General features: G+C 40.9%; 2 protein-coding genes and 1 long non-coding RNA gene across 4 annotated transcripts in view; 1 reads left to right on the top strand and 2 right to left on the bottom strand.

The window, feature by feature from the left end:
• Nucleotides 1–517, top strand: part of LOC117774944 (CXADR-like membrane protein) — a 53,344-nt gene extending 52,827 nt beyond the window's left edge. For both annotated transcript variants that reach the window (XM_034607695.1, XM_034607696.1), the window contains exon 7: nucleotides 42–517. In XM_034607695.1, the coding sequence (XP_034463586.1) occupies nucleotides 42–408 (367 nt within the window). In that variant the 3' untranslated portion in view covers nucleotides 409–517. The remainder of the gene's footprint in view (nucleotides 1–41) is intronic.
• Nucleotides 518–1,635: 1,118 nt separating this feature from the next.
• LOC117774330 lies at nucleotides 1,636–15,805 on the bottom strand. Its single transcript, XR_004616052.1, has 3 exons — nucleotides 15,646–15,805; nucleotides 2,819–2,824; nucleotides 1,636–1,664 (listed from the first exon to the last, which is right to left on the bottom strand). It is a non-coding gene; the product is annotated as an uncharacterized LOC117774330 (long non-coding RNA).
• Nucleotides 15,806–22,653: 6,848 nt separating this feature from the next.
• LOC117774857 (CLOCK-interacting pacemaker-like) lies at nucleotides 22,654–27,378 on the bottom strand. Its single transcript, XM_034607516.1, has 3 exons — nucleotides 27,180–27,378; nucleotides 26,776–26,942; nucleotides 22,654–23,877 (listed from the first exon to the last, which is right to left on the bottom strand). Exons 1-3 carry the CDS (start codon nucleotides 27,376–27,378, stop codon nucleotides 22,654–22,656), a joined length of 1,590 nt encoding a protein of 529 aa, XP_034463407.1.
• Between the last annotated feature and the right edge of the window lie 232 nt (nucleotides 27,379–27,610).

Here is a 27,610-nt window from a genome sequence, read left to right as displayed (position 1 = left end):
AGGGAACTCTGTGAAGTCATACAACCAAATTCTCATTCCAGGGAGGATGCAGAGGCTCCCAAAGCCAAACTGGTGAAGCCCAACTCTCTGTCCTCATCCCGCACTGGCAGCTCTCGCTCAGACACCTCCTCGACCCAGTCTATGATACGCAACATGGGGCCCCGAGGCCAACATGGCTGTGTTCCTGCTGTGGCGGCCATCAAGGAAGACTGCCAAGCCTCCACCTTCCCTCACTCTCCACCTGGCTACAATCTGACAGTTCACAAGACTCCTGAACCCTGTACACCGACCTCTATTTCAACCTCAAACTCCAACAATCCCCCTGAACTGTGCACAGGGGAGCTGACCCACATGGGGGCCAAAGCTGTTAATGTCCCTCCCCAAACCAAGGCCTTCCAAACTGTGTAGAAGTTGCAGACATAAAACTGTATTCACACAGAGGTAAAGACTGCTGCTGCCTCAGGACATGGCAACCACCTAAACTTAAGAGTTATAGTCTGATAAAAATCATGTTATATCATCAAGATATATTCTCAGTATTCACAGTCTAGTGGACACTTTCAGCAATTGAACGTTTCAAGAATATCTGCTTTCCTCTAACATAAGAAAAAATTTATTCTGGTGTTATTGACACTTGTGAGAAACATCAGTGTTTTTTAGATAGGGAGGTATTGAACCTGAAGCAGCAGTTGGTTGCTAATGGAAGGACGCGATTGCACCGATCACGAAAACAAGGGAATAACAAAAAAGGAACACTCAGTCATTTACAATATAATCAAACAGTCTTGAACAGTTTCCTTCAAACAATAAACCACTTTACATCTGTTGCAAATGAAAACACCTGCACCAATGACTAAACCACTTAAAATAGTTTCACTCTTGGTTTCTTAAAGTATAGACACGGATAAATGGCTCTGATTGTAAAAGATTTTATGCAGACACCTAATATATCATCAATGTATTTGAACATATACACTACCGTTCAAAAGTTTGGGGTCACCCAGACAATTTCGTGTTTTCCATGAAAACTCACACTTTTATTTATCAAATGAGTTGCAAAATGAATAGAAAATATAGTCAAGACATTGACAAGGTTAGAAATAATGATTTTTATTTGAAATATTAATTTTGTTCTTCAAACTTTGCTTTCGTCAAAGAATGCTCCATTTGCAGCAATTACAGCATTGCAGACCTTTGGCATTCTAGCTGTTAATTTGTTGAGGTAATCTGTAGAAATTTCACCCCACGCTTCCTGAAGCCCCTCCCACAAGTTGGATTGGCTTGATGGGCACTTCTTGCGTACCATACGGTCAAGCTGCTCCCACAACAGCTCAATGGGGTTGAGATCTGGTGACTGCGCTGGCCACTCCATTACAGACAGCATACCAGCTGCCTGCTTCTTCCCTAAATAGTTCTTGCATAATTTGGAGGTGTGCTTTGGGTCATTGTCCTGTTGTAGGAGGAAATTGGCTCCAATCAAGCGCTGTCCACAGGGTATGGCATGGCGTTGCAAAATGGAGTGATAGCCTTCCTTATTTAAAATCCCTTTTACCTTGTACAAATCTCCCACTTTACCAGCACCAAAGCAGCCCCAGACCATCACATTACCTCCACCATGCTTGACAGATGGCGTCAGGCACTCTTCCAGCATCTTTTCACCTGTTCTGCGTCTCACAAATGTTCTTCTGTGTGATCCAAACACCTCAAACTTTGATTCGTCTGTCCATAACACTTTTTTCCAATCTTCCTCTGTCCAATGTCTGTGTTCTTTTGCCCATATCAATCTTTTCTTTTTATTGGCCAGTCTCAGATATGGCTTTTTCTTTGCCACTCTGCCTAGAAGGCCAGCATCCCGGAGTCGCCTCTTCACTGTAGACGTTGACACTGGCGTTTTGCGGGTACCATTTAAAGAAGCTGCCAGTTGAGGACCTGTGAGGCATCTATTTCTCAAACTAGAGACTCTAATATACTTGTCTTCTTGCTGAGTGGTGCACCGGGGCCTCCCACTTCTCTTTCTACTCTGGTTAGTTTGTGCTGTTCTCTGAAGGGAGTAGTACACACCGTTGTAGGAAATTTTCAGTTTCTTCGCAATTTCTTGCATGGAATAGCCTTCATTTCTAAGAACAAGAATAGACTGGCGAGTTTCACATGAAAGTTCTCTTTTTCTGGCCATTTTGAGAGTATAATCGAACCCACAAATGTGATGCTCCAGATACTCAACTAGCTCAAAGGAAGGCCAGTTTTATAGCTTCTCTCACCAGCAAAACAGTTTCCAGCTGTGCTAACATAATTGCACAAGGGTTTTCAAGGGTTTTCTAATCATCCATTAGTCTTCTAAGGCGATTAGCAAACACAATGTACCATTAGAACACTGGAGTGATAGTTGCTGGAAATGGGCCTCTATACACCTATGTAGATATTTCATTAAAAACCAGACGTTTCCACCTAGAATAGTCATTTACCACATTAACAATGTATAGAGTGTATTTCTGATTAATTTAATGTTATCTTCATTGAAAAAAACAGTGCTTTTCTTTGAAAAATAAGGAAATTTCTAAGTGACCCCAAACTTTTGAACGGTAGTGTACTTTGTCGCTGGAAAAATAGTGTACAAATTCCTATGTACATATGCCCACAACTTCCCATTTTTATGTAAATCAGAACACTTTACTCGAGGTTTATTTCTGGGAACCTAGCAGCACAGGACTGAGGGCATGCCAAGCACAGACAGATTACATCATCGTATATTGTAGGTTGCCAAGTTATAAGTTGTGACAGTAATAGCCAATCACATTGGTTACTTTCATCCTCTTTAAACTTGGGGCTCTCCTGGTCATGATTCACAGACAGTTTGGGAATTTGCTGGAGTATTTCTCTTAGGAAATGTATTTCTGCCAAGGATGTTTCAAAATATGAATGCAACAGTTTATGCTGCCAGCAGCAGACAAGGCATCTCTTAAGTTGTGTTAATTTGAATTTGTTTGGTTATGTTGACGGTCTTATGATCATCATATTTTACGTGTGGAATAGTGCATGGTTTTGTCATCTAATAATCCATAGCCATCTGCCATTAAAAAACACCTTAGTGCCATATGTACAGTGAGCATAGAAATAAAAATGTGACTAGTGTTTAACATAGTGTTTTTTGTGAAAATATTTTAAAGGTTAGGTCAGTTAAGATTAGCTTCTGAATGGACAATGATTACCCACAATCTGATAATAAACAATTTTTCTGCATATTCTTCATATTGTGACATGGCAATTAGATTGTGGTGGATCGTGGTTCAAGATTCAAGAGTTTAATGTGAAATGCACAACAATTACATTAGCAGTCGCTGGCAATGAAATGCTTGGGTCACAGGCTCTCTTATTGCAATGCTCCGAATATTTACAAGCAAAAAATTATTGAATAAAATAATATAAAATAGAATATCAAAAGTTGAAAATAGAAAATAAAATATATATATCTAAATATATATATACACACCTAAAGAAAAACAATGGTGCAATTATGTGCAATAGTGCAAATATGCTAAGGTGCTGGTTTGGAGGAGTTTAAAAGTCTTATGGCCTGGGGGATGAAACTGTCTCTGAGCCTGGTGGTGCGGGCCCCCCTGGTGGCAGCTGATTGTGGATTACGATTAAAACAAGATTGCTTAGATACACAATATGCCTATGCATGTACACTACTATTATTGGCAATACCTCTATCATTACAATTGTTATTACTGCTCCTTAGAGAGAATAGAGGGACATTGTTTGTCAAAGTGACAGGCCCCACGTCCCTTGACGTCACCAAGACGCGCCCCTCGAGTCTCACCCGACCAATGAGAAGCTGTCATGTCACGGTGTCCCACCCCTTGGCCAATGAGAGGGTGAACCAATGAGAAGGCTCTACGTCGTGGGGTGAACGTGACCAATGAGAAGTCACTGGTTGAAGAATGAGACGTGAAAGAGTTATTTAATTAATTAATTAATATTTATTAAAAAGTATAAAAAAGGTGTCCCGTCGTCTTGTTTCTGCAGGGAGAGGAGTTTGGAGTATCTCTGAAGATTAAAGGGTATCTCCTCACCGGCTGTGCCTGCGGAAAATACAGACGTACACATGCACACAGAGAGAGAGATGAATGCTTGACCCGTTTTTAATGTACAAATAAGGTATATCATGGTATATATATATATATATATATATATGAAAATGTGGTGATTGGTGCGGGATACACGGAATGAAATAATGAAATGGAGGTTTACTTCACTTATATTGCAAGGCATTAATAGAAGAAGGACACGAAGATGGGTTATTAACATGCCCGTTTATTTTCCTCCACGTATCAACTTCACTTCCGCAGAACAGCCCCACTTCTGTTAGAAACCCTTCACAACAAAAGCACTACATGCAATGGGGAAATTGACCCTCTGCTTTTAACCCATCCATGTGAACACAGCACACAGAACATGACACACACAGTGACCACACGGAGCAGTGGGCAGCTTTGGAAAGCACCCGGGGAGCACATGTTAGGGGAGTAAGGTGCCTTGCTCAGGGGCACTTAGACAGTGACATAGGGAGAGTCCATCTGTCCTTTTTGGACCGGAACAGATACAGGTCTGGTCCATCCTCCAGTCCAGATATGTTTGCCAGTCCGCGGCCTCCCAGTCTGATGTCCTTTTTTCTAAACACTAGTCCACCGCCGCTATCAAATGTATTGTATTATTATTAATGTTATGTATTATTCTGTGCACCCACACACATGGGTCAATACGGTATAGAAAGACTTTTTCTCCAAACCAGCCTTTCCCGAGGTCCTAGAGCAATGGGAGTCAGGTCAACACACTGCAAAAAATCTGAAAGAAAGTTCAGCTCACTTTAGGCTGTAGATATAAACTACAGAACTTCATACACAGGACCCTGACTATATTGTGGTTTTCGCAGACATCCCTCTTTTTGATAAATGTGTGACTTTTGAGGACAAAACAAACAATGCTGGGACTTTAAAGGGACAATGATGTCACCTTTTAAATAGCTCTTCATTAACATAAATACACACACCTGACAGCACAAAGCATAAGGGGAACCATGATATTATAAACACAAAATTAAGTTGCACCTTACATTTTTGTTCACAGAAGAGCACAATATAGAAATGTGTGGGGAAAAGTGCAAAGAAAAAGTGATCTCAATTCTGAGCCGAACCAAATGATGAAGAATAACAGAACCGGCGTTTTTTTTTTTGTTGCATTTTCTTGCAGTGAACCTTTAATAGCTGTAACACAAACAGTATTTGCATAAAGTAAAATCTGAATTGCATCACCCAGTGTGTTCAGGGCACTGTGAAACACCAACTCAGTCCACTTGGACGTGTACAATTTCTTGAAAATGTCAGTGGACTTGATCAGTTCCTTGAGAAATCTGCGGAAAGTCCCTTTTGCAACTTGAAGGAGAAAGCCACCGCTCAGAATTATGCTCGACTTGCAAAGGTTACTCTTTCACAAATCATTGTGTTCAATCGTAGACGTGCTGGGGAGGTTTCAAAAATGCGCCTCAAAAGTTTTCATGAGAGAGACTGCTCAAAGCTCCATGAGGATGTTGCTATGGGATTGTCAAATATTGAACAGAAGCTCTGCAGCTATTTCAACCGAATTGAAATCATGGGAAAAAGATGGAGAAAGGTTGCAGTTCTGCTCACATCAAGTGTGGTGAGTGCTTTGTCACTATTGACCAGTAAACGATCTGAATGTGGTATTTGTTCCACAAATGTCTTCCTGTTTGCATGACCCAAATCAATGAGCCATCCAAAACAATCGATTGACTGATGAACCACCACCAGTGTCTAGACCCCGGGGGGTATTCCTGTTCGATGCTCTGCTCCACCCCTTTCTAATCCTGATGACATCTCACAGGGGTCTAAAATGCCAAAGACTGTAAACATTCACTTTGCTTCTGTGCATTTGTCAAATAAACATCGTTAACTTGTGAATCAAGTCTCTCCTGATTGAACTACCGCCTGAGATTCTTTTTGAATTAAGAATTGATGTTGACTAAGAGTCACACTAGAATTGTCATTGGAGAATTATTGACTTTTGATTTGAAACTGTTGTGTTATCAGTGAGTACCGTTTTTCGTTTTGGTGTTCTCAAGATAGCTCTTAGTAAGAGTCCTCCCTTTGTTATATTTGTTTTCATATTTCAAATAGCACCTTGTTGTTTGTTTTTTGGGTTAATTCATATTATTTGCGTTGTCCTGCAATCTTAAAACCAGGTTTAAATTAAAATAAACAGCTTACATATACCAAAAACATCTGGTTTTATGTTGCCGCCTCATTCCTAGCGAGCGGGTCATAACATAATTGGGGGCTATATATCTCTTAAAAAGATTCCCGGAGCTAAAAGTTGTTAAAGCTTGGAAAAAGCACAGAACCGACAAGCACAGTTGCAGCTTGAGATCCGTAAGATGGAAATCGAAGCAGACAAAGCTGTGAGACTGCGCCAGCTGGAGCTCGAGTCCCTGAATGAGGCTGAGGCGCAGAGTGCATCTGCTGATGCCTTGGGTATGTCTTCCTCTTCCACCACCTTATCACTTAGCCAATTTGATAGTAGCAAGCACATTGCTGTAGTGCCCATATTTTGTGAAACCGAAGTAGATTCATATTTTGCCGCATTTGAACGCATCACTACAGCTCTGCAGTGGCCAATATTGTTACAGTGTAAAATTCACAGGAAAGCCCAGCTGTAGCTGCTCTCCCTGTGGGGGACAGTCTTAATTATGACCTTGTTAAATCGGCAATATTCCGAACATACAAATTAGTCCCTGAAGCGTACAGAAAGAAATTTCTAAACCATAAAAAAAATCTGAATCAGACTTGCGTGCAGTTTGCCAGAGAAAAAGGGACGCTGTTTGATAAATGGAGCACAATATGCAAAGCAGATGATTTTGGTTCCCTTAGAGCAGGGCCGGCCCTGGCAATGTTGGAGCCCTAGGCGAGATTTCCGATTGGCGCCCCCCCCCCCACACACACACACACACGCACACCCACTAACAAACACAAATGCAAATTCCTTCTTTCACTCCAGAGGTTACATTCATTAGTTAATAAAACAAGTTACCCAAAAACATATTCTAAAAATTAAATACTGGATGTGTCGAAAAATGCACATCAGAATCCATTTGGTGTCAGCATTTTAATGCAATATGAACAAGGTTTGACATATGGATATGTAAAACGTGAGGAAATGCTTAACATTATTTATTTCACATGCTCATTTATTTCAGATGCTCTCAATAGCCTGTCAAATTGGACTGTGTACAGATGCACACACAGGCAGACAAAAATGTAGGCTATAAAAAATACAAATATATAATGTGATGGGAATTCATCTTGAGATTTGAAATAATGAAATTCTCAGACTGGAGTTGCCTTTGAGTCTTTTTAATAGTAAGCTCTGCAGAGGTTACACAACAAGCACGGGTGCTCAAAGTGTAACTGGCCGCAAGTTCACAAAAGCCAGAACTTATACAAAGAGGCGTTTCATAAAACATAATATGAAAAAAAGACATGAAAGACATGAGATCATCATCTGTGTCTGTCCGTCCGCTGTAGCAGTTGGAAGAAAACATCACCAAATAAGGGCATGCACCCTGTTGATCAAGGTCATAGCAGTGAGACACCGCCAAATAAGGGTTCCATCCTGTCAGGTAGACAGTATCACAGCAGTGAGACACCTGGTCAGGGGGATTTCCAATACCTTAGACACTGGTCAGTTGAATTTTCCACTACAATAATAAAAAATATAAAAAGAGTCTGACAACTGCTGTACTGACAGCTAGCGCCTTCAGCCCAGATCCACCTTCACATGACGGCATGTCGCTTCCGGTGACTCAAAAAGCTGATCCGACTATAAAAAAGTGTTTCTTAAGTGTGGTGAGTGCCAGTAAAGCAAGTGGTGAACAGGTGGCCTATTTTCTCGATCAAGATATCCTGATGCGTAAATGGTTCGCTTCCCAAACCACTTCTTCTGATTGGAGTCTACCAGTTAGTTGTACCCGCAGAGCATCGTTGGCAGGTATTATCAGTCGCACATGAAAGCCGGTGGTCAGGGCACCTAGGAATAACAAAAACGTATCAGCTCATCTTAAAACATTTATTTTGGCCCTGGAGTTCACCGTGCCCCTTGGAGGTAAAATCGGATGGTTCCCTTCGATTTATAACAGATTTTTCGCAAGGTAAATGCTGTAACAGTTCCTGACTCTTACCCCCTGCCGCGGATGGAAGATTGCATTGACAATATTGGTAGGGCCAAACATGTAAGCAAGTTAGTGTCCCATCCCCACCACTAGGAGATCTCTTCGCCGGTTCTTAGGCATGGCAGGTTACTACCAAAGTGTTGGCCGTAACTTCTCTGTCATTGTCCATCCGTTAACCAATTTACTTAGCCCTAGAATAGATTTTGTGTAGACCCCCGAGTGTCAACATGCTTTTGAAAGTGTTAAATCACTCTTGTGCTATTCTCCAGTATTGGCTGCTCCCAATCTCTCTCGCCCATTTAAGTTGGAGGTGGATGCCAGTGCTGTGGGAGCTGGGGCTGTCCTACTGCAGGAGAATGCTGATGGGGTGGACCACCCAGTGTGCTATTTCTCGCGTAAGTTTAACAAGCACCAAATTAAATACTCCACCATTGAAAAAGAAACCCTTGCTTTACTGTTGGCACTTTAACAATTCGAGGTGTATGTTGGATCCAGTCCTTTGCCGGTTATAGTCTCCACAGATCATAACCCTCTCGTCTTCCTGTCCCGCATGTACAATCATAATCAGCGATTCATGCGGTGGGCTCTGATCATGCAAGACTACAACCTGCAAATCTGTCACAAAAAGGGGTCAGAGAATGTGTTGGCAGATACCCTGTCCAGAGTGTAGAGTTAAATGTATGTTATGTGATTCATCAGGTTTACAGACAAAACCTATCAGTGTTGCGGCTGTAGCCGCCCCCCTGTCCATGTTAGTATGTATTGTGTGTGTCTCTTTTTCACAGCGATTGACCGCTCTGCTTCAGATTTTAGAATTTTTGCTTCTCAATACTAAGGATTTTTCAGTTTACCCTTACAGCCAATTACAGAATTGTGGATTTACATGTCGCTACTATTTTGGGCTGAAATATAATTTCCAAAGTAAATATTTTTTTAATGTAAATGATGAGCTATTCATGTTAGTTTTAATACCTTTTCCCAGAGGAAATTGAGTTGAGTGACACTGAGACCAAAGACAGTTAGGGTGAGTTGGACAGTGAAACAGCCGTCACAGCATCAGAGGGTGGAAATGGTAAGACTGTGGTTACTGCATTAGATTCTACAATCACAGAATAGGTCCAGGAAACTGCAGGTTTTGGTAAGTTACCACACCCTATAGTTATGTTTCTATTGGTAAAATTTTTAAAACTTTTGTTGTATTGTGGCAAATTTCTTTGCTTTTGTACAAAAACGTTGCCTTATTAATGAGATCGATGGAAACTATCCTAAAATATACAGTACTGAGCACTTGTTTGGACATTTTGATGTTGTGAATGTTATCCATCACCCAATATCATCAGGGAGGCATCTGTCCCAAATTCATTGTGCAGCATGACAACCAGCCCAAACATATAGCCAAAATAATAAAGAACCAGAACAAGAAGTCTACAACACATGGCCACACAGAGTCCTTATCTCAACATCATGGACTCAGTCTGGGATTACATGAAGAGGCAGAAGACCTTGAGACAGTTTAAATCCACAGCAGGACTGTGTAAAGTTATCAAGGATGCTGAACAACCTACCAAGTATCCAGGAGAATGGGTGCTCGTACCAAATATTGATTTGATTTTGGGTTTTTCTCTTAACTGTTAATTTATAAATAATTATCAAACTATTAATGGTATTACTCATGAAAGCACCCCCACTTTAACTGCCTAATACTTGTGCAGAGTACTGTATATACAATATGCACCAATCATCCACAACATTTAAAAAACCACTGACGGGTGAATGAATAATATTTTTGTTGTTGTTACAATGGCACCTGTCAAGATGTGGGATATATTAGGCAGCAAGTGAACTGTGTGTCTTTAAGTTGTAGTGGGTAGTACCTACCAAAAATGCTCTATAGAAGGACAAATGGTGAACTACTAACTAGGTCATGGGCAGCTTAAAGCCTGTCGATGTGATGGGGAGTGAAGTTGGCCTCTGTCAGCATGGGCACTCCAAAGCATCAGAACTGTATCAGTTAGCAATGGAAGAAGGTGGCCAGGTCTGATAAAGCACCTCACTAAACATTGTTGCAGACCTTTAGACCTTCATGGCATTAGGCAGGTGGTTTTGATGTTGTGGCTGGTCAGTGATATGCATTCAGTCTCTCAGCTGAGGCTAACTATCAGTCTGAGTTAGACAAATTTCGTTGGGAAAATCAAATCAAGTGAGCCGTCAATTTTTTTTCATCCAAGAGACAATCAGTGTAATTACTTGGAAATTTTGATTGATCCCACTGGCCAACACATCTAGTTTTCTGTTTGTGTGACAAATATTTTCCTGTAGTGTGGTTGAAAAATATTTTGTAGTTGAAAAGTAACTTTTTGCATTCATGTAAATACATTTTAAAACCCCTTTTTCTTTTTGATTTCTTGTAAATCCTTTTAAAGTTTTTAAATCGCTGATTGGGGGATGTGTTGGTTAAAAAGTACACTGAGCTTCTCTGTTATGTGGTTAACATGTCAGAACCAGACTGGGTTCTTCCTAATCAACCAAAACCATCTTTGTATTCTCTTGTTCAGAGCCATTTTCTGCTTTGATGTTGTTTTACAGTTTTCAGACTTTTATGACCTGAACTGTTTGTGACCTGAAACCTGTATGACCTTTCTAATACCTGTATGACCTTTCTATTGCTTATTGGCTGTCCAAGGACTTAATTTCTGTCTGCTTTATCTTCAAAGGAAATCATGTAAATCAGTTTTCTGTGTCTTTATTCCTGTCTTAAACTGCAAATATTTAAGGTGCAACTTCATTTTGTGTTAATAAAATGAGGGGTCCCCTTATGCTTTGTCCTGTCAGGTGTGTGTTGACCCCAACGCAGAGACAGAATCACAGAGCACTAGTCCAAATGGAAAGTTCAACAGGAGTTTATTGTCTGATCAAAAGGTGGCAGGAGGATGAGACGAGGTGGAGGAGAGTGACTGGTTCGCTCACAGAAATCAGTCCACAAGGAAGGAAGGCCGGAGAACCAGAGAGTGGATCCTGGAGACACAAGGAGAAATAAACTCTAAAGACACTATTTAGAGCAGCCAAGAGAGCCGAGGTACTAACTCTGTGATATCGTGGACGGACTGGCGATGACTGGGAGCACGACGGTAGATATCCTGCCTGCAGGTGATCAGTGAATGAGCTGCAGGTGAGGTGGTGAGCTGTCCCTGGCCACGCCATCAGGGAGATGCCACACACCTGCAGAGGGAATCAAACAAGGGAAGGAGGAAATACACTGGGGGGCACAAAGGAACTGTGACATGTTGCTCGACTTCAGTCTTGCAAGGAGTGTCTTTGTTTGCATTTCACCTGGCTGTTACAAAGTTCTTTGTAGCTCTTTGTGCAGCACAGATTAAGTCTAATTTGCAGTTCACAGCTTTAAGGATTGTTATAACCCCAAAATGGGCCCCTATTTTGGATTATTTCAGTTAATACATTATCAAGTTTAGTTAAGTTTTAAGTGTGTAAAGCATATGTAAACTCCGAATTTAGGCTGATGTATTCAGCAGTGTGAAAAAGAGTTACACTATGTCTATTGATGTTCTTTCAGTTGGCTTTAATTGCTGTACAGTTGTACAATGCACTTACTTTCACATCATCCCTGTGGACAGAGTTTATGTTTACTGACTTTTTTTTGCAACTTGTCAAGAGGTCAAATTTGCCCTGGCAGTGGCTATTGTTAGGATTGCCTCAGGGAGAGCATCATCCTAGTCTGTTAAAGTAAGATGAATTCTCCAGTTTTTGTTTGAAATTGTTACATAAAAATAAATAACATGGCTGTTTTCCATGCAAGTTTAGGAGGTCTTCTCATTTTGCCCAGTAATGTGCCATCTTCAAAAGAGACATTATGTCTGCATCTGCCATTAGGCCATCAAGACACAAGATGGTATAAATAATATGTTAATCCTGCTACAGCAGAGACTTCATGTTCTCTGCCATTTGCTGGATATTGCACATATATCTTTACCGGCATCGGCAATCAGACAAAATTAGTTACGATATAGGCATAACTGTGAAATCCAATCAGAAAAACATAATACAGACCTTTAAATCTTAGCATTGTTTTGAGCTGTATAAGAAGGTCACATAACTTAAGTTGCTGTTATGCCTAACACAGCCACAAGGTGGAACAGTAAGACAAAAATGGTGTCCACACTATACCACAAAAAAGGGAAATACCTGACAGCTCAGAACAGGACAACCACTCAAATAAAGAAATCAGCTATAACATGTATGTATGTATCTCACAGTTGAACTTCTGTGAGGTACAACAAGCACAATGTAACATAAAGCACAAACCGAACACTGCCGACACATAAGTGAGCTTAATTAGCTTGATAACGAGTTGGCGTCATTAAAACAAGCAATAATTATCTTTACAGATGATAAACATACATATAAATATCAATAAGTGAGCCATAGTAATCATACTCAAATGGAAGCTCCAAAGACTGTAACACCTGTTTCGGGCTAAATTTGTTAAACCCTCTCCTGTGTCTTCGTGGACCACACTGGCAAGATGGGGAAAAAATAACTTTTACACCTTGTTTTAAGCCTAAATGTCGCTGTATCTTCCTACAAGGTGCATTCACGGACCCGTGGACACACCAATTGTGTGGCTATGGTCAGCTAGCTTAGGCCACTTCCAGTGGAAATTTTAGAATGACACCCCACAGTACCCCCCCCGCATTATGGAGGCATGTTATGTTTTTTCTGTTGTTTTATTACGTCTGAAGAAGGACTCACCATTGACTTCAATTGTATTGGATTCTGCTGCAACACTTCTTACCCCTGAAACTCCAAAAGTGTTTTATGGACTCAAACACTTAAACCACCCATCCATCGGCATAGTGGTGAGTAGATGATGAGTGCATTTTTTTCTCTGTGAACTATCCCTTTAACAAGCAGCATCACTGACTCATTTATAAAACTTTATATTGGGTGATTTTAACAACGTATCTCTTAAAAAGACTCTTAATCATTTTTATCAGTATGTCTCCTGCCCAACCAGGCGGGAAGAGACTTTAGATCTTTGTTATGGGTCAAATGTAGCCACAAATGTAGATTTATCTCTATTAATAAGGATTTAAAAATTCCAATAATAATTGTAATATCTTAGTTTGATATCGTTTCTATGTATTGTCATTTTTTTCACAACAACCATAAAAAAATAATCTCTAGCATGCTTAAATCCATCGGGTCTTAATCTCGTCATCCCCCAAGAAAATCAGTCAGCCCCTTGCCTCCGGCAGAGGGGGAGGTCTCGCTATAATCTACCACGAGAACTGGAAAGTCTCGCCTGTCGCTGTACCTGCTTTTCTCTCATTTGAATCTATTGTATCACAACTGAATGGGCCTACCCCCACTATAGTCGCAACTGTTTATTGTCCACCCAAGCTAAATAAGGACTTTTAAATGAATTTGCCACTTTCCTTACCCATGTATGCTCACTCTCCTCTAACATAATATTACTGGGAGATTTTAATATACATATGGAGATTATCAACAATGCTCTCACAAGGGACTTTACATCTTGCCTGGACAGTATTTTTGGATTAAAGCAACATATTGCGTTTCCCCACTCACTCCAAAGGACATATTCTGGACTTGACTTGCTGTTCTGGTTTTACTCCTCTTGACTGTACAACAACTGATCTCCCCATCTCTGATCATAAGTTGATATCTTTAAGTTTTGTCCAAAACAAATCCGTCTTGTGAAATCTCATTTCGCAACATTAAGGACATTAATTTAAATGCACTCTCCAGTGGCATTGTCAGCCTCCCCAGCATAAACTGTTTATCCACCACTGATGAATTAGTTTAACATTACAACGATGGTCTTCATGGCCTTTTAAACAGTCTGGCTCCTTTAAAAATCCGGTCTGTCTCCTTCTCCTGCTCTGCCCAAAGGTTTACACCTTCCCTACCCCAACTCAAAATGAATTGGCCACCACTTGGAACGCCTCTACAAGAAAACTGGACTTGTTGTGCACAAAGAAATGTACAATGATCATATTCTTCATTACAAGGACGCTCTCTCTTCAGCAAAACCAACCTATTACTCAGGTTTCATCAGTTCAAGTGGAGGCAACACAAGGGCCCTGTTCTCCTTGGTAAGCAACATACTACGGCCACCGGACTCTCTTGCACCTCACCTGTACTCAGTTTCTTACTGTCACTCCTTAATGTCCTTTTTAATGTGAAAGTTGACAAAATTCACCAGCAACTGACTCCTAACTCCTCCCTTAGTCCATCCCCTCTCGTTCTCTCAGCCCCTGTCTCTCCTTCACTTTCAAGTTTCAATCTTTCCTCTGCTGTTGAAATTTCTGACCTCATTCAGAAATGGAAGCCATCAACCTGTCAGTTAGACCCGCTTCCGACTGCCCTAGTAAAAACCTGCCTACCCTCTCTAATCATACATTCCTCCCTCACCTCTGTTCTGGTTCCCTCATCTTTCAAATCATCTGCAATAACTCCTATACTTAAGAAACCTGGTTCAGACCCCAACAATTCCAATAACTTTCGTCTTATTTCTAACTTACCTTTTCTCTCCAAAATCCTGGAAAAAAAACTGTTTCATCTCAGCTCCATGACCATTTATCTGACAATAACCCCTTTGAACGATTCCAGTCTGGTTTCCGCCCCCTCATTTAAGAAATAAATAAGAATTAGATTAAATAAATAGATAAATACTTTAATTCCTCGAAGCATTTCATTGTTCTATTCCTCTGCCGACATTGCCATGAGTTGTCGGAAAAGGCGTGATATTACAGATGCCTTCTAAGTTATGTCTCTTCACCTTACAATGCTATTTTGGTATTAATATTGTTCACATATGGTTGCCAAAGTAGCCCTTGCTTCTTCATCACCCTCTCAGATGTGTTAAGCTTGTTTCTCTTCAATTATTTGGATGACTTCCTAGTTATTGACCTTATCTCGTCCCCCTTGTCAGCAGCATCTTCATAGTTAAAAGCCTTGTACCTCTTATAGAGCAATCTCCATGCCCTTCCACAATTTGGAATATCTCAGTATAGTAAAGCATCTCTGTCAGAAAAGTTGTCTCTATTACTTGTTGTCAAGGTAAGGCAGAGTACTGTCATTTATATGATGATGGAAGCAGTCTTGCCAGCAATCTGCCAAAGGCATTCTAATTTAATTCTCTACATGACCTTACCCTCTCTAACCTTAGAAGAACACATGTACACGACATTTCGTAGCACTCAAAGACTTTTCAAGACATTTGAATTATCATTGCTAAGAATAATACTGCTTTCTGTTCTTTCTCGTCTATGATGAAACACTTGCATCGCTCTCCAACCCATCTGGCGACACCCCTGCTCAACAACAATGTCTGAATATACATGACGAGATCTCCTCAAAACTTTTTTGGTATTTTTTCCTTACTCTTGTTGAGGGTTAAGGACAGAGGATGTTGCACTCGTTAAGCCCTATGAAACAAATCATGTTTTGTGAATATGTGCAATGCAAACAAAATTTGATTAAATAATATGTATGTGCTTTGCAGCCTAATGATATTGTTGCATATCAGGTGGTTTGCTGGGTTTAAAGTGTTCTAATTTTGATTTGGTTTAGTTGTTGCCATGTGCTCGCAGGACATCCAAGTTCACTAGGTAGTATCCCCCTAAGCCAGGGTGGCCTTTTGGGGGAACCTCACTAGGTAGTATATTCTCCTCCAGGCCAATACGCCTACAGAGAATGGCCACACATAGCAGTCTAACTAGGTAGTATGTTCCCCTACGGCCGCGGAGCTATGTAGAACAGCTCACTGAGGCTGGTCCCAGGCGCAGACATAGAAGATACTGTTCCATAACGTCAGGCTCTGAATATGTGCTGTTTTGGGGGCTTACAAGTATTTGCTCATCACTCCCATCATATCTATGTAATCAAATAAGTGGGGAATGACTAAGTCAGAGACTAGACACCAGACACTAACCTGTTCTACTGTTGCAATAAACATTTGAATGTGAGTTGTCTGACTGAAATGGATCCACGCCTGCGAGCTAGTTCAGGCAGCCAACTCGAGCTGCGCTGCTCCAATCATGTGACATACACCACATGACATACCTTACTCTCTACAATCATCTATAATACACACCCACCTTATTATGCGGTCATCTCTCCCTTTGCTTGCCTTTGCTGCTGCGTCAGTATTGCTGCCAGTTGCTTCAGCCCCTCCACCACCCAAGCATCTACCTGTAGGCTCCGACGGGAGGTTATAAGTATTTGCTCATCACTCCTATCATATCTCTGTAATCATATCGAGGGGAGTGATGAAGTCAGAGCAAAGACGCCAAACACTAACATGTTCTACTGTTGCAATAAACATTTGAACGTGCATTGTCTGACTGAACCTCCATTAATGCAGCTCACATCAATTAAACTCAGTCACATGTGGCAGAAACAAAACAAACGTCATCTTAATGTTGGTTAAATGTATCTTTTCATCAAGCTTAACTTTAACTCATGGTTAACACAGGTTAGCAGCCTTAATGGAAAAGGTAGGCCCAGCATTGCAATGTTATCAGCTAACTAGCAAGCTTTGTTAGCATCACAATTCACACTCACATGGGACAGGAATTAGAAGGTTAACATTTTCCCCTACTCCGGTCAAAACACACACCACAACTGTTGTGGTGCATAATAAACATATGTGAGGATAAAAACTGCAAAACGTTAAGAAAGCAAGGGCTTCATTCAATTTAATTAAATTTGTATAGCGCCAAATCATATTATACATTATCTCAAGGCACTTTACATAGAAGACCTTAAAAATTATAGAAAAACCCAACAGTTCTCACAATTAGCAGCACTTTGGCGACCAAAGAAAATCTCATTAACTGGGGGCAAAGAGGGAGAGAGAGAAATGCTTATTTCCCACAGCAGTCTAGGCTAGCATATGGATAGGATAGCAGCATAACTAAGTGATGGTTCAGGACTCACCTCATCCAGCCCAAACTATAAGCTTTATCAAAGAGGAACGTTTTAAGTCTAACCTTAAATATAGAGATGGTGTCTGCCTCCTTCCACAGTAGAGGAGCCTAGTAGTTGAAGGCTCCACCTCCTGTTCTACTCTTACAGACTCTAGGAGTCACAAGAGAGCCTGTATTCTGGACAATACGGTGTTATGAGCTCTTTGAGATATGAAGGGGCTTGATTGTTAAGGGATTTGTATGTGAGGAGCAGGATCTTGAATTCTATTCAGAATTTTAGGAGCCAATGCAGAGAAGCTAAGACAGCAGTAATATGATCTCTCCTTCTAGTTCCTCTCAGCAGTTGTGCTGCAGCATTTTGGACCAAGTGGAGGCTTTTCACAGACTAACAAACATCCTGAAAATCAAGAATTACAGTAATCCAGTCTAGAGGTAACAAATGCATGGACTAGTTTCTCAGCATCCTTCTGAGACAGGATGTCCCTACTTTTCTTAATATTGCACAGGTGGAAGAAAGCTGTCCTAGAGACTTGTTTTATATGTGGGTCAAATGACATGTCCTGGTCAAACATAACTCCAAGGTTCCTAACAGTGGAGCTGGGGCCCAATCTAATACCATTCATTGAAGTACCTTGCTGAACTCCATGACTAACTTCTCTGTGCATGGAGGAGTTATTGTTAACATAAAGAAATTGAAATGGAACTGATAAATGTGATTTAAACCAGTTTTGTGCCGTTCTTTTAATCCCTACATGTTGTTCCAGTCTCTGTAACAGAATCTTTTGATCCATGGTGTCAAATGCTGCACTAAGATCCAACAGGACGAGTATAGAGACAAGTCCATTATCTGAGGCCATGAAAAGGTCATTGGTAACTTTTAATAGTGCTGTTTCTGTGCTGTGATGGATTCTAAATCCTGACTGAAAGTCTTCCAACAAACCATTACCATCTAAGTATTGTACTGGAAAAATTAACTAAGTATGGTTGAAACCTATGTTGTAGTTGAAAAGTAAGTTTTTGCAGCCCTGTCTAAAGACTTTTATGACCTGTATCTACATACATATACAAACTGTCCAAATACTTTATGACCTGAACTGTTTTATGGTCTGCACTGTGTTGACCTGAAAACTGTCAGACCCTTTTATCACTTATTTACTCTCCAAAGAACTGAATGTATGTCTGCTTATCTCCAAAGGAAACATACACTACCGTTCAAAAGTTTGGGGTCACCCAGACAATTTCGTCTTTTCCATGAAAACTCACACTTTTATTTATCAAATGAGTTGCAAAATGAATAGAAAATATAGTCAAGACATTGACAAGGTTAGAAATAATGATTTTTATTTGAAATATTAATTTTGTTCTTCAAACTTTGCTTTCGTCAAAGAATGCTCCATTTGCAGCAATTACAGCATTGCAGACCTTTGGCATTCTAGCTGTTAATTTGTTGAGGTAATCTGTAGAAATTTCACCCCCCCGCTTCCTGAAGCACCTCCCACAAGTTGGATTGGCTTGATGGGCACTTCTTGCGTACCATACGGTCAAGCTGCTCCCACAACAGCTCAATGGGGTTGAGATCTGGTGACTGCGCTGGCCACTCCATTACAGACAGCATACCAGCTGCCTGCTTCTTCCCTAAATAGTTCTTGCATAATTTGGAGGTGTGCTTTGGGTCATTGTCCTGTTGTAGGAGGAAATTGGCTCCAATCAAGCGCTGTCCACAGGGTATGGCATGGCGTTGCAAAATGGAGTGATAGCCTTCCTTATTTAAAATCCCTTTTACCTTGTACAAATCTCCCACTTTACCAGCACCAAAGCAGCCCCAGACCATCACATTACCTCCACCATGCTTGACAGATGGCGTCAGGCACTCTTCCAGCATCTTTTCACCTGTTCTGCGTCTCACAAATGTTCTTCTGTGTGATCCAAACACCTCAAACTTTGATTCGTCTGTCCATAACACTTTTTTCCAATCTTCCTCTGTCCAATGTCTGTGTTCTTTTGCCCATATCAATCTTTTCTTTTTATTGTCCAGTCTCAGATATGGCTTTTTCTTTGCCACTCTGCCTAGAAGGCCAGCATCCCGGAGTCGCCTCTTCACTGTAGACGTTGACACTGGCGTTTTGTGGGTACCATTTAAAGAAGCTGCCAGTTGAGGACCTGTGAGGCGTCTATTTCTCAAACTAGAGACTCTAATATACTTGTCTTCTTGCTGAGTTGTGCACCGGGGCCTCCCACTTCTCTTTCTACTCTGGTTAGAGCCCGTTTGTGCTGTTCTCTGAAGGGAGTAGTACACACCGTTGTAGGAAATTTTCAGTTTCTTCGCAATTTCTCGCATGGAATAGCCTTCATTTCTAAGAACAAGAATAGACTGGCGAGTTTCACATGAAAGTTCTCTTTTTCTGGCCATTTTGAGAGTATAATCGAACCCAAAAATGTGATGCTCCAGATACTCAACTAGCTCAAAGGAAGGCCAGTTTTATAGCTTCTCTCACCAGCAAAACAGTTTTCAGCTGTGCTAACATAATTGCACAAGGGTTTTCAAGGGTTTTCTAATCATCCATTAGTCTTCTAAGGCGATTAGCAAACACAATGTACCATTAGAACACTGGAGTGATAGTTGCTGGAAATGGGCCTCTATACACCTATGTAGATATTTCATTAAAAACCAGACATTTCCACCTAGAATAGTCATTTACCACATTAACAATGTATAGAGTGTATTTCTGATTAATTTAATGTTATCTTCATTGAAAAAAACAGTGCTTTTCTTTGAAAAATAAGGAAATTTCTGAGTGACCCCAAACTTTTGAACGGTAGTGTATGTAAATCAGTTGTCTGTGTTTAGATTCCTCTCTCAACCTGCGCCTACAGAACCAGTCTGAACTGGTTCTGAGAGATAGCCTTAGTCCTCCTATATAAGATCCTTGCATTTGAGTGTCCTCCATCTTCACTCTGAGATCCTTGTGACTCTCTGTGTTGATCCTTTCTGCAGAAAGCCCCTATTAAAATACACGTAGATAACTTTGGTGTTTCCAGCCTCTTGTATTTCCAGATTTCCATCACAGTATTCACATAGCAACAGCTTTTTCAAGGATTTTGGAAATTAAGGGAAGGTTTGATATGGGTCTATAATTAGCTAAAACATCTGGGTCAAGAGTGTTTTTTTTAAGCAGAGCTTTAGTTACTGCTAGCTTAAATGCCTGCAGTACCTAGCTATTTAACAAAGACATATTAATCGCATTTAGTATGGAACTGTCAATAAGGGGAAAAACTTGGGTCTAGTAGACAAGTTGTTGGATTAGAGGATGAAACTAGTGAAGTCAGTTGAGTAAGATCAATTGAAGAAAAGTGGTCCAAATATAAATCTGGTGCTACAGGTGGTTCTATGGTTTCTGTACTATGTATCCTGTGCTATTCATGGCGATGAGGTGGTGAATTTTTTAATTAGTAATTAACAAACACAAGGACTAGAGAGCTGAGGGAAATACATGCGGGTGTGCTACCGAACAAGACGGAATTATCTGGCAGTGTAGCGGAGTCAAGACCAGGCTTTTATTGAGAGGTGATGATGAATGAGAGCAGGTGTGCCTTGTCATCAGCAGCAGCGGGGAAGCCAGCCACACCCCCTGCCACACACATGACCTGCAGGGGAAGAGCAGAAAGGGGAGGGGGAGAGAGAGAACACAAAAACCACCAAACACAGAATCATCACACATTGCTCATTAGAGTTAGAGGAATAGATGGATCAGTAGAGCTGTGGCTCTTTGTCAGCCTGACTACAGGGCTGAAGAGGAACCTGGGGTTGTTCTTATTTTCTTCTATGAATAACGAATAATAGGAGGTTCTGGCATTTCAGAGTCCTTTCTTGTAATTTATCAGACTTCTATCCCGGTTCGGCGAAAATCATCTTGGTTGGTCGAACGCCACTTCTTTCCTCAGAGGATGTCTCTCCTTGTTAAGCCCTATGAGATAAATTGTGATTTGTGAATATGGGTGAATTCACTAGTTTAGTGAAACTGAAAAATGCAAGTCAGCAGTTGTAAAAAAACAAAAACGTAATCTGTAATCAGTCTTTTGAAAGGCTGTTCATCAAATACAAATAAATGCTTGTAAATACGTAGCACTTAACTTGTGCTGATGTGAGGTGTATGCATTCTGCGGACTAAACATGTAGTTCTTGAGTAAGCATATTGTATTTAGAGATGAATTTAGAATGATTGGGTCTTTATGCCTTTGACTAGTATGCCTTTCCCTATTTTCTGTCGTATATATATTTATACATTGCAACATTATATACAGTATATGGTACAATGTTGGACGTCCTTATTAAACATTAGCAAAGTTTTAATAATGAAGTAAACGTATGTGCAGATAAGACAGAAGCTCAGGTGTTGTGGAGTACTACAAGTGTTTAATGTACTTCATCAGACAAATAAGTCGACAGTCAAGGTATACAATACATTCATTTGGCAACAACACTATTACATTTTACAAGCAACATAAGCTTTAGTATTTCCTGACATTTTTCACTTCAGTCCAAATTTTTGCTGAATTACCATTTTATATACGGATTAAGACTGAAAGACTAAATCCACTGTTATGTTCCAAAATAAGCAGGTAATAGGTGTAATTTTTAGAGAACATAGACATCCTATTGTAACCTTTGCTCTGCCCACTCTAACATTCTGGATCAGATTCAGGCTCAGTTACTTAGTTTTAGTTACTAGTTACTTAGTTCAGGACGTTCAGCAAGGAAGCATCTTAAGGAGGCCTGTGCTAATATTGCCTTTTATAATCAGAGCTACTCTAGAGGGGTCCCAGAACCAAACATTAGAGCTGGAATTGTGTGTAATAATGTCCCATTTACACACTGAAACTCTTTGTGGAAATAGAGCCAAAGCAACTGTAAACTACTTGGATAACTCCTGTAAGCTTTAACAGCTATTGTGTGAAGTAATATTTTCCTCTCTCTGCAAAGCTAAATATTTTCATCAGCATATGAATTTCAAGAGGAGACCTGAGTGATGATTACAACAGTGTAACTCATGTTCTCTGTTTCTCTGTAAACATGTTTAGCTAGGCTCGCTGCTTCTTGTCGTACCAAGAACATCCATCTCTGAGTTAGAATTTGACCACCTAAATGACAAACACATGTGTATATGTGGAAAAAGCACATCAAATAAGAGTAAATCTCTGACCGAACAGTAGGAAAATATACCAGCAACTTGGAAGCATTTGTGTACAGCAAAATCATCTGTCTATCCATTCAACCAGTTATATCCGGTTTAACACAGATATGTAAAACAATTCAAACAAAACCCATGCTCTCTTCTATATCTAGGTTTATATTGCCCTGCCATCCTTTTCTCCAGGAGGCTAGAAGAGATAGTCATTGTGCGTTGAGCTCTCTGGCAACATAGTGAGATAACTTAATTCCTAGTCCATGACTGTTTGTCTGTGTCGCTGTTCAGGGATAGACCTGGGAAAAGTCAAAGAGGTGGACATGAGATTCAGGGGATCATCAGCATGCTGTGTCTCTTCTGTGTCTGGTGAGGGGGCAAACAGCGGAGAGGGGGGTGATGTTCCATCATCTAACTTGTGTAAAGAAACTTCCTGCAGTGGGTTGCTATGTGTCTTTGTGGTTTTTATGTTATCTTTTTCTCTGTCTTCCTGTGTTCTGGCTTTGCCCTGTTGACGGCTGCTACTCAGCGTTTTCAGTTGATTGAAGTCTAAGTTGGGGTAGGAGGGTGACTTGGACAAGGCCTGCAGGAGTTTGTTGAGACTCCCTGAGCCATTGCTACACCTGCTATGGCCGGCCTTGGCCACCTGGCACAGAAGATGGGTGTGTTGACGTAGTTGGGCAATTTCTCTCTCTGTGGCGGCATTCTGCTTCAGCAGCTCCTTTGTGCGAAGCGTGATGGCCAACAGGCCCAACTGATTCAGGCTCTCAGCTGTGTCTAGAAAACGGTGCTGGCATGTAAATGAGCTGTCTGGAGGCAGTCGATATGGGCTGTGAGCCGTGGAGGAAGAGGGAGATGAAGAAGGAGCAGAGGAGAATGAGGGGGACTCTGAGAAAGAAGGTGGTGAGGGTGTCTGGCAGCTGGAGATGGAGGGTGAGCCCAAGCTTTGCTTGAAATGGTGGGGATGGCTGAGCGGTGGACTCTGAGATAAGATGGGAAAAGGATTGTGTCCTCCTCTGTCTTTATACTGGAAATAGGAATGGAATCTGCCCTCTTTTTGGCGCTGCTGCTGTGGCTTCAGGAGGTGGTGGGTGGTAGATACAGCTTCCCTCTTTTCATCCTCGGTGCACACTCTCTTGCTCTGGCTCTGGCCTTCCCCGCCAGCCTCCTCCAACCCCTCCACCCATTTTCTACCCTTGCCCTTATGACTCTCCTTCCTGGGGTGGGGGGCAATGCGAGCATAAGAATTCAGGATGGGCAGGTATGAGTTCTTACTGCCGTGGTTCTGGTTGTGGCGGCTGCCTCCCGTCTTAATTTGAGCTTGAGGGGCAGCTTGACTGAATGACGGGGTAGAAGTGGAGGAAGCAGGCATTGCTGGTTGTTGGATCAGTAGAAGCTGGGTGGGTGCTTGGGTGCTGGTGAGGCTGTGCCATCCTCCACCCAATGCCAGGGGACCATGCAGAAACGGTTCTGGTCTAGACTGTACCACCAGGAGGTTGTGAGCAGGGTTTTATGTGAGCAGCAATTACAGACCAGTGTAAAGGAGAGAGCAGAAGATGCAGAGGAGGTTAAAGTCACAAAGAAATAGACAGCAGGCCACAAAAATATCATAATTATTATTATTATGTAAATCAAACAATAACAGAGGGAGAATTCTACACAACAAACTAATACAAATTAGCAACAACTCAAGTAACAAAGACTTTTAAATGTGGACTTTTAAACATAAGATCATTATCATCAAAGGCTTTTTTAGTTAATGAACTAGTCTCAGATCACAACATTGATTTATCGTCCCTCACTGAGACGTGGCTGCATCTCGATGAATATGTCAGTCTAAATGAATCTACTCCCCCCAGTCATGTAAATTCACACGTTCCCCGAGAATTTGGCCGAGGAGGTGGAGTTGCTGCTATTTTTAACTCCAGTCTATCAATTCATCCTAAACCTAAACTAAGCTACAACTCATTTGAAAGTCTTGTTCTTAGTCTTCCACACCCATCCAAGAAATACCAACAGCCAATCATATTTGCTGTAGTTTACCGTGCTCCTGGGGCTTATTCAGAATTTTTAACGGAATCCCCGGAGTTTTTATCAAACCTAGTCCTAAAAACAGATACAATTATTATTGTTGGTGACTTTAATATTCATGTTGACAATAATAATGACAGCCTTAGCGTAGCATTTATTTCAGTACTAGACTCAATTGGTTTCAGTCAGTGTGTACACCAACCTACTCATTGTTGTAACCACACACTTGACCTTGTATTATCATACGGTGTCAAAATTGAACATCTAATAGTACTTCCACGTAATCCAATTCTATCAGACCATAATTTAAAAGCTTTCGATTTCTCATTATCAGAATATATGCCACTAATAAAAAACTCCTTTACTAGATGTCTACCTGATAGTGCTGTAGCTAAATTTAAGGAAATAATTCCAATTACATTTAAACCCGTATTATCTGTTGATATAACCAACGAATTCTTTAAAAACCCTAGCTCCACTGAGATTGACCATCTTGTCGATAGCTCTGTAAAGTCATTACGATTAACATTAGACTCCATAGCGCCTCTAAAAAAGAAGCGTGTAAAACATAGTAAATTAGCTCCGTGGTATAATTCACAACACACAATAATAACACACATGAATTAAAACAAGCATCAAGAAAACTAGAAAGGAAGTGGTGCTCCAGCAACTGTGTTGAAAATCTCCTAGCCTGGAAGAATAGTGTTAAAGCATATAAGAAGGCCCTCCACAAAGCAAGAGCTGCCTACTACTCAAAACTAATAGAAGAGAATCAAAACAACCCCAGGTTTCTCTTCAGCACTGCAGCCAGGCTGACAGAGAGTCACACCTCCACTGAACCCAGTATTCCTCGATCCCTAAATAGCAATATCTTTATGACCTTCTTTAATGATAAAATTCTAACTATTAGAAATAAATCAACCATCTCCTGCCCTCAATTGGCACTAATACACCATCAAGAATAGAAATCTCAGAAACAGCTGAGAATCCTACCAATTATTTAGACAGCTTCTCTCTGATCACCCTTGATCAGCTGACCAAAATAATCTCATGTTGTAAACCAACAACTTGTATCTTAGATCCCATTCCCACAAAATTACTTAAAGAAATTCTGCCCCTAATTGATGGTACTTTACTGAACACAGTCAATCTGTCATTATCATCAGGATATGTACCACAGTCCTTTAAAATAGCTGTAATCAAACCCCTCCTCAAAAAACCCACCCTAGACCCGGAGGTTTTAGCCAACAACAAACCAATATCCAACCTCCCCTTCCTGTCTAAAATCCTTGAAAAAGTTGTAGCCAATCAGCTGTGTGAGTTTCTACAGGAAAATAATGTCTATGAAGACTTTCAGTCGGGGTTTAGAGCCAATCACAGCATGGAGACAGCCTTGGCAAAAGTCACCAATGACCTTCTAATAGCTTCAGATCAGGGATTTGTGTCTGTCCTCGTTCTGTTAGATCTTAGTGCAGCATTCGACACAATTGACCATCAAATTTTATTACAGAGACTAGAACAGTTAATTAGCATTAAAGGAACCGCCCTAAACTGGTTTAAATCATATTTTTTATCCTCCTCACCCTCAAGGCCCTTAATAATATGGCACCATTATACCTCAAAGAGCTGATAGTACCTTATCAACCCACTAGAGCACTGTGCTCCCAGAATTCAGGCTTACTTGTCGTCCCTAAAGTCTCTAAAAGCAGAGTAGGAGCCAGAGCCTTCAGCTATCAAGCTCCTCTCCTGTGGAATCATCTCCCACTTTCAGTTCGGGAGGCAGACACCAGCTGTACATTTAAGAGTAGGCTTAAAACCTTCCTTTACGATAAAGCTTATAGTTAGAGCTGGTTCAGGTTTGTCTTAGACCTGCTCTTAGTTATGCTGCTATAGGTCTAGAATGTCGGGGGACACATGACACACGGAGCTTCTCTTTCCAGCGTCTCCTTCCTCTTCTCCATACTTATCACATCAAAGAAATTAATGTCTCATCAATACATGTTACTGCCTTATCGTCCGCAGATCCAGGGCCGCGGCTGCAGCCACTTTGTTTGCTTTTATATCATAGTAAATCTTAAAAAGATAAATAGTCTGTATTTATATTGCTCTTTTCTAGTCTTGATAACCACTCAAAGTGCTTTACAGTACAGTTTTTGGCCATTCACCCATTCACACACACATTCAAAAGCAAGTGCAATGCCAAACAATAAATCCACTGAACAATTTATTTATAATGATTTTTCAACAACTAGGAAAAAGGAAAATATGAAGATGTTTTTTGATTAGTTACTGACTAAATGTATAATAACACTAAATAAGTTGTTGGGTGTGTGACTGATTATCTCACCGGCTTAACTATCAAGTTTTTGATGACGTAAATAGGAGGAAGCTCCTCATAAGGAGGCATGTTGTGGACTGCACCGTTCACATGGTTGTTGTTGGAGCTTTTGCTGCTTTGCCTGTAAGGTTCGCTCACACTGCTACGCTGGTCGTCGACATCAGTATGCACAGAGTCTGAGCCAGCATCTGAGGGAGTGAGAGAGAGGACAGAGGAAAGACATACAACATGTAGGAGAAATAAAGCATTTTATTTATGGACTCCTTTAACAGTGTTAAAGCAGGTTTCATGTGAGCCCACTAAAATGAAAGAACTGAGTATATGTTCAGCACTGACATCACCAAAGGAAGAAAACTATCAAATGAAAAATTTGTGGTGTCTGTGTCCATCCATTGAAATGGATCTTTGCTCACCTGAGTACCCAGAATCCTTTTCAGAGTCCCTCTCTGAGTCACAGCGCAGCAGGTGGTCAATCATGTCACCCATTCCAGGTGGCTCCATGTAGTAGCCACTCTTGGATGCCCGCAGAGTGGCACTGTTACTCTTATCCTTGGCATTCTTTGAGGTGCTACGGACAGGCCGTTCCACACAATGCCCCTGTTCTTTTGGCATTCAAGTTTTCTAAAAATGAAAGCAAACAATCCAATGTTCACTTTAGAGAGGCACATGGCACTTTTCAAAAAACAGAGCAGAGACACATATATGACCAACTGTCTGCTCATTCAGACCAAACAAACAGCCAGTCAAGTCACTGGCTCAGCTTAGTTTAGAAACAGAAGAATACTATAATAAAATAATGGATACTACATTGAAGCCTTCTTCCAGATTGAACTTGAGCAGGTTT

The sequence above is a fragment of the Hippoglossus hippoglossus genome, chromosome 14 (assembly GCF_009819705.1).
Source record: "Hippoglossus hippoglossus isolate fHipHip1 chromosome 14, fHipHip1.pri, whole genome shotgun sequence".
Taxonomy (NCBI): Eukaryota; Metazoa; Chordata; class Actinopteri; order Pleuronectiformes; family Pleuronectidae; genus Hippoglossus; species Hippoglossus hippoglossus.
Note: the sequence above shows the minus strand (reverse complement) of the source record. Positions and strands in the feature narration are given on the sequence as shown.

Excerpts from the sequence above, each read along its gene's own strand:
- LOC117774857 (XM_034607516.1), bottom strand. The coding sequence starts at position 27,378 with ATGCCAAAAGAACAGGGGCATTGTGTGGAACGGCCTGTCCGTAGCACC. Across the intron at positions 26,943-27,179 it reads AAAGGATTCTGGGTACTCAG|ACTCTGTGCATACTGATGTC; the intron begins GTGAGCAAAGAT and ends ATGCTGGCTCAG. Across the intron at positions 23,878-26,775 it reads AAAACTTGATAGTTAAGCCG|TCTAGACCAGAACCGTTTCT; the intron begins GTGAGATAATCA and ends CTGGTGGTACAG.